This window comes from Phoenix dactylifera, unplaced genomic scaffold, assembly GCF_009389715.1.
Source record: "Phoenix dactylifera cultivar Barhee BC4 unplaced genomic scaffold, palm_55x_up_171113_PBpolish2nd_filt_p 000130F, whole genome shotgun sequence".
Classification (NCBI taxonomy): Eukaryota; Viridiplantae; Streptophyta; class Magnoliopsida; order Arecales; family Arecaceae; genus Phoenix; species Phoenix dactylifera.
Window position 1 is genome coordinate 1105628 of NW_024067692.1, and position 12572 is coordinate 1118199.

The 12572-nt window shown below is 37.4% G+C and overlaps 2 protein-coding genes across 2 annotated transcripts; one reads left to right on the forward strand and one right to left on the reverse strand.

The window, feature by feature from the left end:
• The first annotated feature begins 782 nt into the window (after positions 1-782).
• On the forward strand, positions 783-4364 carry LOC103703726 (polygalacturonase-like). Its single transcript, XM_039116753.1, has 9 exons — positions 783-1131; positions 1385-1516; positions 1843-2013; positions 2103-2123; positions 2213-2420; positions 2572-2653; positions 2751-2859; positions 3655-3771; positions 3868-4364. The coding sequence occupies exons 1-9, from the start codon at positions 823-825 to the stop codon at positions 4087-4089; spliced, it is 1371 nt and encodes a 456-aa protein (XP_038972681.1). The 5' UTR covers positions 783-822; the 3' UTR covers positions 4090-4364.
• Positions 4365-6476: 2112 nt separating this feature from the next.
• On the reverse strand, positions 6477-11407 carry LOC103703694 (chaperonin-like RbcX protein 2, chloroplastic). Its single transcript, XM_008786638.3, has 5 exons — positions 10850-11407; positions 7257-7348; positions 7082-7139; positions 6923-6988; positions 6477-6842 (listed from the first exon to the last, which is right to left on the reverse strand). Exons 1-5 carry the CDS (start codon positions 11174-11176, stop codon positions 6720-6722), a joined length of 666 nt encoding a protein of 221 aa, XP_008784860.1. The 5' UTR covers positions 11177-11407; the 3' UTR covers positions 6477-6719.
• Between the last annotated feature and the right edge of the window lie 1165 nt (positions 11408-12572).

Sequence of the window (12572 nt, forward strand, 5' to 3'; positions counted from 1 at the left end):
TATATATCTTCAACATTATCCATAGGTAGGAAGAGTACAATTTTAATGCTTTTAAGCTTCCAGCAAACTTAAAATACCTCGATGGACTCCTTGCTTTTTAGTATTGTGGATGCAAGTGGTTTTGTATAGAGCCCTTTACTATTAAAAGGCTGCTTGCTTGACAAACGTGTTCATATACTAAGAATTAAACAATAGTTGGACTTACAATCGACCATTTTGATTTTAGTTATGAGACAATATTTTGTGGATGATTGATCGCAAGATGAACCGTTATTTGTGTTTATCTAAGCTTAGTTGGATGGGTAAAGAATTTTAAATTGATTGAACAGTTTTTGTTTTACATAGGTTGATCTTAATGCGTAACTCTAGGAGTCTACCAGTAGGATACCGGTAGACTAATTAAAAATTCTCTATCAATATGTCAACACCCTTTTGGCCAGTCTGTCAAGATTAGTTATGCCATGCATTCGAGTACGTAGATAAACCTCAAACAAATATAAAAGAATATGCATATATACATGATACACGTTTTTTCCTTTAATTTATTAATTTTTCAGTAAATTTAAAGGAATAAAAAGTCCTTTAAAATCCCTTACGTTTCAAACTCTTGCGTCTCCGAATCTCAGTTTGTACCTAACAATCACAGATTCAAAGGTCCAACCCATTGATTGAGTAGAAATCTCTCTCTCTCCCTCCCTCCCTCCCTCCGAAGCGACCTTTGTGTGTGTATATATATGCTCACAACGACATGGTTCCTCCACCATAAGGAAACAGATCCAAAACCTAATACGTTGCATTCTTTTGTCCCTTCTCCTGTTTGTGATGCTAGCAATGGCCCCACATAAATTTCTTCTGCTCTCTCTCGTCTTGTTCTCCTTCAACCACTTCTTCTGTTTTAGCAAACTGGATGAAGACCGCACCCTTGGCTACCTTGATGATATTTCTTCTGATGTCATGAGTACGCACCCATCATACTACGGAGCAGTACATGCAGAAAGAGAAACAATTAAATATCGACCCAATAGGTTTGTCCTGGAGAGAGTCGCTCGAGTTGCTAGCCTTAGGTCTTCACAAGAAGTGGTCAATGTGGAGGGCTACGGTGCTAAAGGTGATGGAACTGATGATACAGAGGTAACCTTCATGTCCTTGAATGAATGCCCAACTTTAGATGCAATCCCAATTCGGTTTAATGAACATGTCTATTATTTTTCCTTTTTTTCTTTTTTTCTTTTTTTCTCTTTGTGTGTGTGTGTGGGCGTATGTGTAGCATGCGCTTGTGTGCATGCTGAATTGCTGTATTATAGACTTTTTTATATGATATTGAAGACTTGAACATCTGCAGTCGCAGATAAGTGGGGTGACATTTTTCTTGTGGTTTTTTTAGGCATTTGAAGAGGCCTGGAAGAAAGCTTGCTCCTCTTCTACTTCAGCTGTCCTCATGGTGCCTGAGAACAAGCGCTACCTACTTAAGCCAGTCACCTTCTCTGGCCCTTGTAAATCCGATGTTTCTCTGATGGTGAGATGAATCAAACAATGTGATGCTTTTTTTCCTTTTTTTTAGGTAAATCGGATGCATTAAATTAAACTAAACATAAATAGATACATCCGTGTGAGTCAGAAAATAAAATATTTAAAAATTGAAGAGGAAGATCGGTAGAAGAAACCGATAATATCGATAAACAATATTTAAAAGCAATGCGATGCTTTCGCAAAGAAATATTTTAATGAATCTAACAAACAATGTGATGCAAAACCCACTGGTTTTCTGTTCAGATTACAGTTTTTTTCATGTCAAGTTCGCGCATCACACCAGCTTCTAATGTTCTATATGGTGTAAATCAGATCAAAGGAACAATTGAAGCATCTTCAGACCGATCAGATTGGAACGGAAAGAACGGCAGACACTGGATCCTATTCAGTGGCATCGAAAATCTTTACGTGGGAGGCGGTGGAACCATTAACGGCAACGGGAAGATATGGTGGCAAAACTCTTGCAAAATCGATAAATCACTAGTAAGCATTTGCAAAATCTCAAAATCTTTTACTTCTCCTCTTCATCGAGAAATGACTAACTTCGTAAGCAAAATTTTTCTCTCTTTCAGCCTTGCAAGAATGCCCCAACGGTACGTTTAGAATCTCTTTACGCGAGAAAAAAAAAATTATACATACATAGAGATTCTTCTATTGAAAAGAGTTGTTTCTTCTCCAACAGGCCATGACCTTTTACTCTTGTGACAAATTGACGGTGGAGAACTTGAACATAAAAGATAGCCAACAGATTCATGTATCATTTGAGAGAAGCACCAATGTGAAAGTTTCCAGCCTCACCATCACCGCTCCGGAGAAGAGTCCAAATACTGATGGCATTCACGTTACCATGACCAAAAATATAGCGATAACAAATTGTGTCATCGGGACTGGTACGATCGATACAAGAATGTTTTTTTTCCTTTATCTATGTTAAACATTTAATGTACTTAAAGATCTTCCATTAGATTCGCTAATTGGATATATAGCATAACTCCAATCACTTCTTACTAACCTATTCTCCTTTGCTACAAACTAATGAAGGTGATGACTGCATATCTATCGAGAGTGGGTCTCAAAATGTGAAGGCTACAAATATAGTCTGCGGACCAGGCCATGGAATCAGGTATATATAAAACTCGTTTTAACTCCAAAATATACGGGACCAATTCTAGCTAATTCATTCTAAGTACTTACTTGTGTCTATCGTTCGACATCACCAGTATTGGAAGCTTAGGAGATCGCGGCTCGGAAGCCCAAGTCTCGAATGTGATTGTGGACACAGCGCAACTGAAAGGCACCACAAATGGTGCCAGGATCAAGACCTGGCAGGTGAGTGTAGTTTCTCTCTTTCCCATTCATGGTGTAGAAAGAATTAACTTGCAAGGACTATTGGAAGGAGTACGTCGCCTTTCGGTTCCACTAAGAGATTCACAAGTGTGGAGACAAAGTTCCACAGAGGTCACTTTTCTTACAAGATTTCGACATATCTGATTAACAGATGTCAATCTCTGGATGGGTTTGAAAGTTGTGCATGTTTGGGACCCCTGTTGTGGAGTAGGCTACTTGTTCCCGTCATTAATTCTGGGTAGTACAGTCGTCACGTTTGGTAGTTGGTCACTACATGATGGCGAGAGTGCTTCTTCGATGGCGTAGAAGTTTACCCTTGGTTCTACGGTTCTACCCATATTTGGCAAGTAAAATAAACAAATTCTGATACGTCAGTCTGTTATATACGTATGATCGAAGTATCACTATGTGGCGTAAAAGTTTACCTTGGTTCTATCCATATTTAGCCGTTAAGTGGCAAAACCATAGCTTTATAATTATCACCTTCATGCTTTCAAACCAATGATGCCTGGGATATCGAACCATGAATAAAACAATATGAATATTAAACATTTTCATTATAAATGAAGCTGGCAGTATGTGTGTATATATGCCTTGGTCATTAGTCAAACCCAATAAATTAAGCGTAGTTCTCATGCATGCGAGTTTTCTTATATTTGTTTGATCACGTCATCTATAAATCAACTTCTTTCGCTTACTTGACATGCAAAGGTGGTTTACATACGTGAGTGCAGTTTCCTCGTCTACTCCATATTTAACTTCTGTTTTGATGTATAGGGAGGACGCGGCTATGCAAAGGATATCATATTTCAAAATTTGGTTATGCATGGAGTGCAGAATCCTATAATTATTGACCAAAGTTATTGTGATTCCCAAGAACCATGCAAACAACAGGTAGCATTTGTAACCTCTCTCTCTCTCTCTCTCTCTCTCTCTCTCTCTCTCTCTCTCTCTCTCTCTCCATCTAAAATACTATTGATCATTTTGTAGGATTCAGCAGTGGAAGTTAGCAATGTTACGTACAATAATATCAAGGGAACAAGTGCTTCGAAAGTTGCTATCAAATTTGATTGCAGCACAACTGTCCCTTGCCATGATATAGTCCTGCAAGATGTCGATCTAGTTGGAGAGGGGCATGCTGCAACAAGCTTATGTAACCATGTAAATTGGACCAAAGAAGGGAACGTGATCCCGTTGCCTTGCGCCAAATGAGGTCATAAGGAGGAAAGCATTTCCTGGCATGATTATACGATACCTATCTCACTGGGGGTGTACCATCCTCGACCTATCCCAAGGATTATACAATACCCATTTATAGTTCATAGAAGAAAATAAATTGTTTCTTATTCACATATTATTGCCCAACCACTTTTGGGTGGGTCCTCTTCTCATCATGCCAAAGAGAAGAACTAGAGAAGACATGTTTATAGATAGGAACATATGTAATACATTGCACTTAAAATTATACAGTTCTGTGGTTCATGATATCTTTCCATTGCATGCCTCCTTAATTTCTTAGTCTAAATAACAAGTGCACGTGAAATTATTGTTCCCATGGATAACACTTAATAATATGTATACCAATTTCCGAATTTTGAGGCAACTAAACACTTTTCACGCTGCCATGGGTTCTACAATCTTGCAATCCATCATCGAGTAGCTCTGAACTCTTGCAACAACGAATATTGCTAAGGTCATTCATTTTAAATGACCAAATCGTCAATCCTTGGGACGTATCGTCCATTTCCTACTTTTCCAGATCAGGAGAGCTGTGGGGGGCTAACTCAGGTGCAAGCACAGTTTGTGAATGCTTTGCTCCATTCAAGGCACTCTTGCCACGCTCAAGATTGGGATGTATATACGATGTCTCGTGTCGTAGTTTAGGCTAAAATATATCTAGATAAAGTTTTCCTTTCCATCTACACGAACAATCAGACGAGTCTTAGATTTCACAGTCAACAAAAATCAGCCAGAAATATAAATCTTAGAAATTTTTTGTCTCGGAGTATTCTTAATTATTCGGCCTCGGCAGAGTTATATATTTGATGAAAGAATGAAAGCAATGAAAAAATAAAAGAATACGCACTTGGCTGCAAGAAAATTCATGAAAAAAAAAAGAAAAAGAAAAACCAGGAGTTTTATATGAAAATAGAAAAAAAAAAGTTTTTAGAAAACTATTCTAAGTTTTCTAATTTTGTTGATTTTTAATAAATAAAATAAATAAATAAATTCAACAAAAATGAGTCTTGGAAGCAATTTTTCTTTTCATCCAAACATAACGATTGTAGTGTGGAACCAAGCGAGGGACCGGTTATCCCACTCCCCCTTTTTTTTCGATAAAGCGGACATATTATACATTTTTGGTATGAATATATAAATATTCTGGAGCACGATCGGGATAGCTGGTATTGTGGTCTACAAAAACTAGCATTATTGAAAACAAAAAAATAGGGAGGCGATGCTTAAGAGAAAGTAATGCAAGTGGGTCTGCTAGCTCCTCATCAAAAATTTATTGAAGAAATAGAGTCCAAAACTAGGACGTGGAGTCAAAATTTTAGAGTTCCCATTACTATAAGATGATTGCTGTACCCGGAGCAAAAAAAAATATCAAATTTATTAAGAAACTAGATCCCACATTATGGTAGGGTTTTGCTGCAGCTCCTGCTGTGGGTCCCTAAATCAACGATCTTAAGGATTCATCAGCAGCCGCATTTCTTAGGATTGGAATTAATGCAAACTCTTGGGAGAGTGTCCAGCCAACCTTTTAGCCGTCTGAAAGATATTTCTGAACATAAGTTCTATAATTGTATGCATAGCTCAGCTTAGCTCTCTCTTTTTTAATATTAGATCACGTTTGCATTGCAGCAAAGAGAGGTGTGTGGGAATAGATATTAGTTTCCTATGCCAATCCATTTTTATGTCTAATAACTCATTTTGACATGGGAATATGAACTCCAACACCTACCAGGTTCCCATAAAGAGGGTAAAACCAAGGGAGAGATTGGATTTCTTTTTTTTCCTGGTACTGGATATTGTGTTTGAGCTATAATAAAAAAGATTTGTTACCTATTATATTTGTTGATATTGATTATATATATATATAGTAAGATATTATATATTGGACAATTCGATATTGTATACCATACACTATAATTATATATAATATTTTATATTATAAACTGATCTTGTATATTTTTTATTCATATTATATATTGGATAATACAATATTCTATATATATAATATTTTTACATTGTATATATATATATATATTATATATAATAATATTCTATTATTATTTATTATATTCAAATTCTATGTGCTCATATTATTATTATTGTTATTTTATATTATCAATAATATATTATAATAATAATATGTTCCTAATTTAGCTCTCTCTCTCTCTCCTCTCTCTTCTCTCTGCCCCTCCTCCTCCACCCTCATTCTTATTTTCTCAAATAAATCTACTAGCAGATATCGAGTTGAACAAGCTGATACATACAAAACCCTGGCATCGTTCGTGCATAAGAAGATAATCTACTTTCCCTATACCAAAATGATCAGCTTCAAGCTTAATTGAAAATTTCAACACAAACGGACCTACAAGGAAAATTGGTTGGCATAAGATAATTATATATTGTACCATTCATATTCTTTATTAGCTGTGTAACATTATACACATAAGAGTTTCTGAGATGGAAATTACTAAGAATGTGATATAAAATCAACTAGAATATAAAGCGAGAATATTTCGTCTCCTGCATGTTTGAGAATATTGCGACTGCAACGATAGCCATCAGCCAATCTTGTGTGTTTGAGAATATTGCGACTGCAACTATAGCCATCAGCCAATCTTCTCTGTGTTTGTGTCATCAGATGGCCATATGACAGTATCCATTAACCGTTCACGCATCAACTGCAAGTTCTCATCAGAAATTTGTTGATACATTTTCGCATGATCACATTTCTGAGCATCAAACAGAAAGGATTAAGTTTATTTTTTATATTGAATAAGCAGTGATGCTAAATTATATTTATGTACATTACCTTAATCCATTTGCCATATAGGTGTAGGCGTGTAATCATCACTCTTTCCGCTAGGTCTTGCTTCTCCTACAAATTTTACAGGGGTAAAAGAAAATGTGTTTATGACTAGTCAACATAAACTATTGCCATTTTGATTGCTCAAAATGTATTTAACACTACCTTTCCAAGAATACGTAGAAAACGTTTACCATCACTTGGTTTGTTGGTTGCAACAAAACTGTAAGACATCTTACAATCATAAGCATGCAGGCCATGATATGCATAATACTAACATATGGGATAAATATAAGTTGTAAATTTTACATCTAAAAATGTCACATATACATTGACTTACTTATAGAACCACATGTACTTTTGTGGGTTCATTTCATAAAGCTGGTGAAGAACAGTCCTTGCAGCTTTGTAGGTGAAGTAATTGATAAGTTGCTGAAAAGCAAAAGTTCACAGTCAATGCCTCAAAAACACCATACGCTTGAAAAAACAGCAAATTCTAACTCTAGGTTTGTTTAATTATGTGTCCAGCCATCTCATATAAGATAGCAGTTAGCCAATACTCGAAAAGAACAGAACTTTAGATGAGTAGCAATAGCAATAACTTACAAGTTGAAAAACAGATTATGGAATTAACACCTTAATCAATAAATTATCATATTGGAAATGATCACAGCTAAGTTTTGCTAGAGTATTTGCAGATCGTTCTCTTAATACATAGCAAATGAATGAAAAATAACAACATTCTAAGTCCAGCACAAATTCTGCATATTATAGTAATTAAGTTATGAGTACATTAAACTGCAGCCCTGCATAGAAAATGCATATAAAACTTTGACCAATGTACGAGAGAATCTTTTTTCTAGTAGAACGACACAGACAACATCTTTTAAGCAGGCTTTTTTTTACAATGCGCTAAAAGCACTGTGACTCAAATAATGTATGCCATTACATGTTACTGGAAGCTCCCTAGTTTGTCCCACCAATACTATAAAGCACCTTGTTATCAATTACCACATTCTTTAAAGAAATTATAAAGAGAATCATCAAAACTAGTTTCTCAAGTTAGAAGAGCCATTTCCTCCGAATTAAGGTTCTTAAGTGACTTTGCCACTAGAGAATCCTATCAGTATGTTCACATGCTCAAAACGAATTAGTCCCTTTGATGTATATACATATGTAGGTATCCAAGAAGTCGAGAGAAAGTTGCAGCTGAGAAAAAGTTGGCCGTTTTAACTTTTTGGCTAGTAATGATCCCCAGAATGGTTTCATAGATAGCTTCAAACTGAATGTCACCAATCTTGCATATTCAAGCAAAAGTTGAGCCCGTTGAAGCAACAATGCATAGAAAAACTAATAATCGACTCCAATATTACAAAAGACATGACCATAATGTTCATAAAATCTTCTACAGCCAGTTATCAAGATATTAGCTGCATGTGGTAGAGGGGATAAGTTTTGGAAGGATATCTCTGTACTGTAAAAGGGGTAGGCTATTTCATGGTTAAGTCTTCTTTTGGCGTTTAGAGGGATAAGAGCCCAGGTAATAAATGAATACATCATTTTTCACAATGATTTGGATTTTTATCATAATGACAAAATTGCACTCTCGCTTTTTGTGTGTTTAAAGAGTGGATAAGGATAAAATAGTAATTGGAGGAAATAAGTTCCCCCTATTCCACAGGATAACTCTATTCTGCCAAAGTGGCGGAATAGGATGATCCCTTCTCTTACTTTTTGTACTTACCTGCATAGGCTTATTCTAGGCTTCTTTTGGAGTGGTTGGCAGGATATCCCCTCACTTATTCCCTATACCAAACACAGCCTTGGAAAATAATAGAACTGAAAATGGAAGTTCCGTAGAAATTCAATACCAAACACAGCCTTAGAAAAAAAAAAGGGAATCTTATTCGACTCAATCTGTAAATAAATCAGCTCGCACTTTTTCAGATAGAGTCAGCACAGATATTTCAGCAACTTTAAAAGTTTTCAAAAAATAATTCATTTGTCCACTAACTGATATTTAGCTATATCGAGTTAATAAACAAAAGCAAAGTCATTATAACATAGACATCAAGCAGGTTACAAATCAACACTGTATTACAAGTAACTCCATTTAGTTACTTATTCAAGAAGTAAAGTTTCAAGAAGTAACTCCATTTTGCTTCTTGAATAAAATGTATCTTCAATCAATGAAGTGGACATCAAGTGCATAACAACTACATGTGACATGTGAATGATGAGCATCAGTTCTACCTTGTGCAGCCTGTCTGCTTTGAAGGCCACAAAAATAAATAGTTATTTTTTTCTTTCTTCTAACAGACACTAGATATTGAATTGACCAACTATATTAGCACCAGTCACAAGCCCTGCTTATGCGTGTGATTAATGTTTTGTTGGCAACAAATCATAAAAAAAATTAAAGAAACTCCAAATAAATCATAGCTCATTAAAAATTTTCAAGACATAATATAGAAAGCTGACTTGAGAGAAGAAACAACCTGATACAGAATTTCATCGGAAAGTACACACCTTCAGAACATGCCCTCCTGACTTGCCCTTTTACATTTTCCTCTCGCTCACTTGTCACATCTCTCTTACCTCCTCTCTCAAGCCTCTCTTTCTAGCAAACATCAAAATCTTTAAAAGGAATATTCACCGTAAACTTTAATTGTTTACGTTCCAAAATAAATGTTGAAACTAGATCCGTAGAGAACTCTATGAAACCCAACTTATTAAAAGAGAACCGTAGTTCCCAGCTAAAAAAAATATTTTTTACCTCTATCCAATGCAATGCAATGCAATATACATGATTTACAAATAATTCTCTAACCAAAAATCCCAGACATGATGCATATTTCTTGATGGCATTGGGACCTTAGCATGAACCATTTATGCATTAGATTACTTTCCGAAAAAAAAAGGCTCACTTTCACAATAAGCTCCAGCTTAGCACACCGTCCTCTAGTTAACCTCATACCGTATACATGTCTTGATTGATTTTAATACTTAGCAACCAACTCCCAGCAGATCACTGCAAGCCACACCCTCTTTGCCACATAATATATTCTTTTTCTTGTTTTGTCCCTCGCACTTAAGCACATTCTTCACCTTAGAAAACTCCATCAAATTCAGAATCCAAGATCAACCATAACAAGAATTATATTCGTTCATCATAGTAAATTTCAGTTTAGCATTCATTAACCCATATCTCTTCAAGTAAGACCAATAAGCCTCTGTGTGTAATCTGTGCTTGTAGCGGTAATCTATGAGGCCTTCCATCCAACAGTAGTAGCAAGTCATCTCATTTTTCAAATTTTCACATCTTTTTTTCCTTTCATACAAGATGGAATTTCCTTAATATATCTGACCAGAAAGCTACAATGAACCTAAGTATTTCTACTAGCATCCTTTCCATGAAACAGAGTAACAAAGAAATGCTCAAAAGGAGGGAGAGAGAGCAATACCTTATATTCGAATAACGGTATTGAAGATTATCAAGATTCTTGAGCAGATTTCTCTATTCTTAGCCTACTCCATGTTGTTTTCTTGAGTTCAGCACAGAACTTTGCCTTATATGCATGCGTCTAACTAAATGGTAACTCCTTTGTTCTGCAAGATGTTCTCAAATCTTTCTTTTTCTTTATTGTTTTCAAAAGGTTTGCTTCATAAAGACTTCCAAGCACACCACAGCCATCGATCTTTAGTCTAGACTCAAATCAAATAATGCCTCGAGTGATTATTGGAGGAGTCCTTAATTAACTCAACAGTTAGCACTCTAACTCGATTTATAAATCCAATGGCATCAGCAAACATGACAGATATCAAATATATAAGTGAAATTCTGTAGAAATAATTCAGTTCAAATATCGATTAACACATGGACCAGAACAAATAAGAACAAAGAAGGGGGAATTAGAGAGAAGTTCCACTTACCACATGAACATCATCGAAGCCCTCTTCATACTGCCCGCCCAGTTCATCCAGGACAACAAGGCTCCTGCTCTTGCTCTTGCTCTTGCTCTGCCGCTTCCTGGAACGCCCCGAGGGACGCCGCCCTTGCCAGGTGTCCACGAAGGAGCTGCTCAGCTCCAAAGAGCCCGGCGCCGACCTCGACGGCTTCCGGCATGCCGTGATCCTGTGAGCGTCCCCGCTTCCCCTGAAATTGAGATTGGAGTGGGGCAGAGCATCGACGCAGAGGCAAGGGGAGGGATGGGAGTCGACGGCCACGGAACCGATCGCCATCGACCGAGCTCCAGCCATCTCGTCACCAAGAGTAGCTTCCCAAGATCAAATCTTTAGCTAGGACTCAGATGGAGTGAACAAAAACTACAAGAAGGAAAGGAATTGGCAATCAACGAGGGTCAGGAGAGATCTCTCAAGATTTAGTCGGGGGAGAGAAAGGGGGGCACTTTCTTTTCTTGTTTGGTCTTCGGCTTCTTTCCTCCTTCTGGGAGCCCTAGTTTTAAGGTGGGGTTGGGTTTCAACCCTCGCCAAGCAAAATTCTGAGGTCCAAATCGCCTCACCAACCCGGAGAGGGCGAAGATGCTCCTCTCCCTCCGTGGCAGCTATTCAATAGCACGCTTTTCGACGCTTTCCGACCGTCGGGGCTCCATTCGGCGTCATACGTGGAGCCGATTGATTGGGCCGGTTGGATGCGAGATTCTAAAGCGAGCTGGAATGATCTACCAGGTATCTTTCGCGCGAAAGAAGGATTCACCTTCCTTCGCGCGAATCCACCGTTGGATCGCGCAACGATCACTCTAACGCGCGAAAGATGCGACCCGAACCCGGAAATTGGAACTCGAGAAGTCCTCTACCCACGAGAGTGAACTGAAAAGAAGACCCGCTTGCGGGCGCTACGATTACTAGAGGCGTAGCATATTGTCCTTGAGTTGTTTGGTGTAACGTGATTTCTGCGCGTTTAATCAAATATAAGGTCACCATCTTCTACGACCTTTAACACCAAGTTGGACGGCTGCTTCTGTGAGGAGGGGAATGGTTGAGGGGACAAAGCGAACTTATTTTCCCTAGGGACATGAACTAGTTGCTCTCAGCTCAGCAAAAAATACGAAGCACATACCTTGTCATTTGAGCAAATTTACCATAATTTGGACCTGATAATAATAGCATGCATGTTTGCCCGAGATCAATTTTGATAGCGTATGACAAAAGAGCATTCGATAGAGCTAACTTCGTTATCAGAAATTCTTATAGCTCCCTTATTGCAGCAAATGGTATCTGAGTTTTTGATATTATTCCAATGGCAGAATTGCACAATGCATGAGAAGGATGGGCATAAATTGTGAAGACATTGAGGGCTTTCCATATTGTGCTAGAGGGGTTATCAATGTCAGACACCAAATGTGCAAATGATGGCTAGCCTTCGCTTCTTTGAGGTGACGCATATTTTCAAAAAAGCTAATAGCTCTATTAACCGGATGGCTGCTTATATAGCAAAACACAAACACATAGGGACTATGCCATGGGACTCTGCTTCTACTGCCTCCCTTTCACCTCCCAGCTCATGAATCCTATGTACTCTTAACTCTTGTACCATAAAAGAAATATATAATATATCAGCTTTACCAAAAGAAATGGCACTTTAAAAAAAATATACTGCGATCCTAATTCATGCAACAATATGAAATTTGCATCG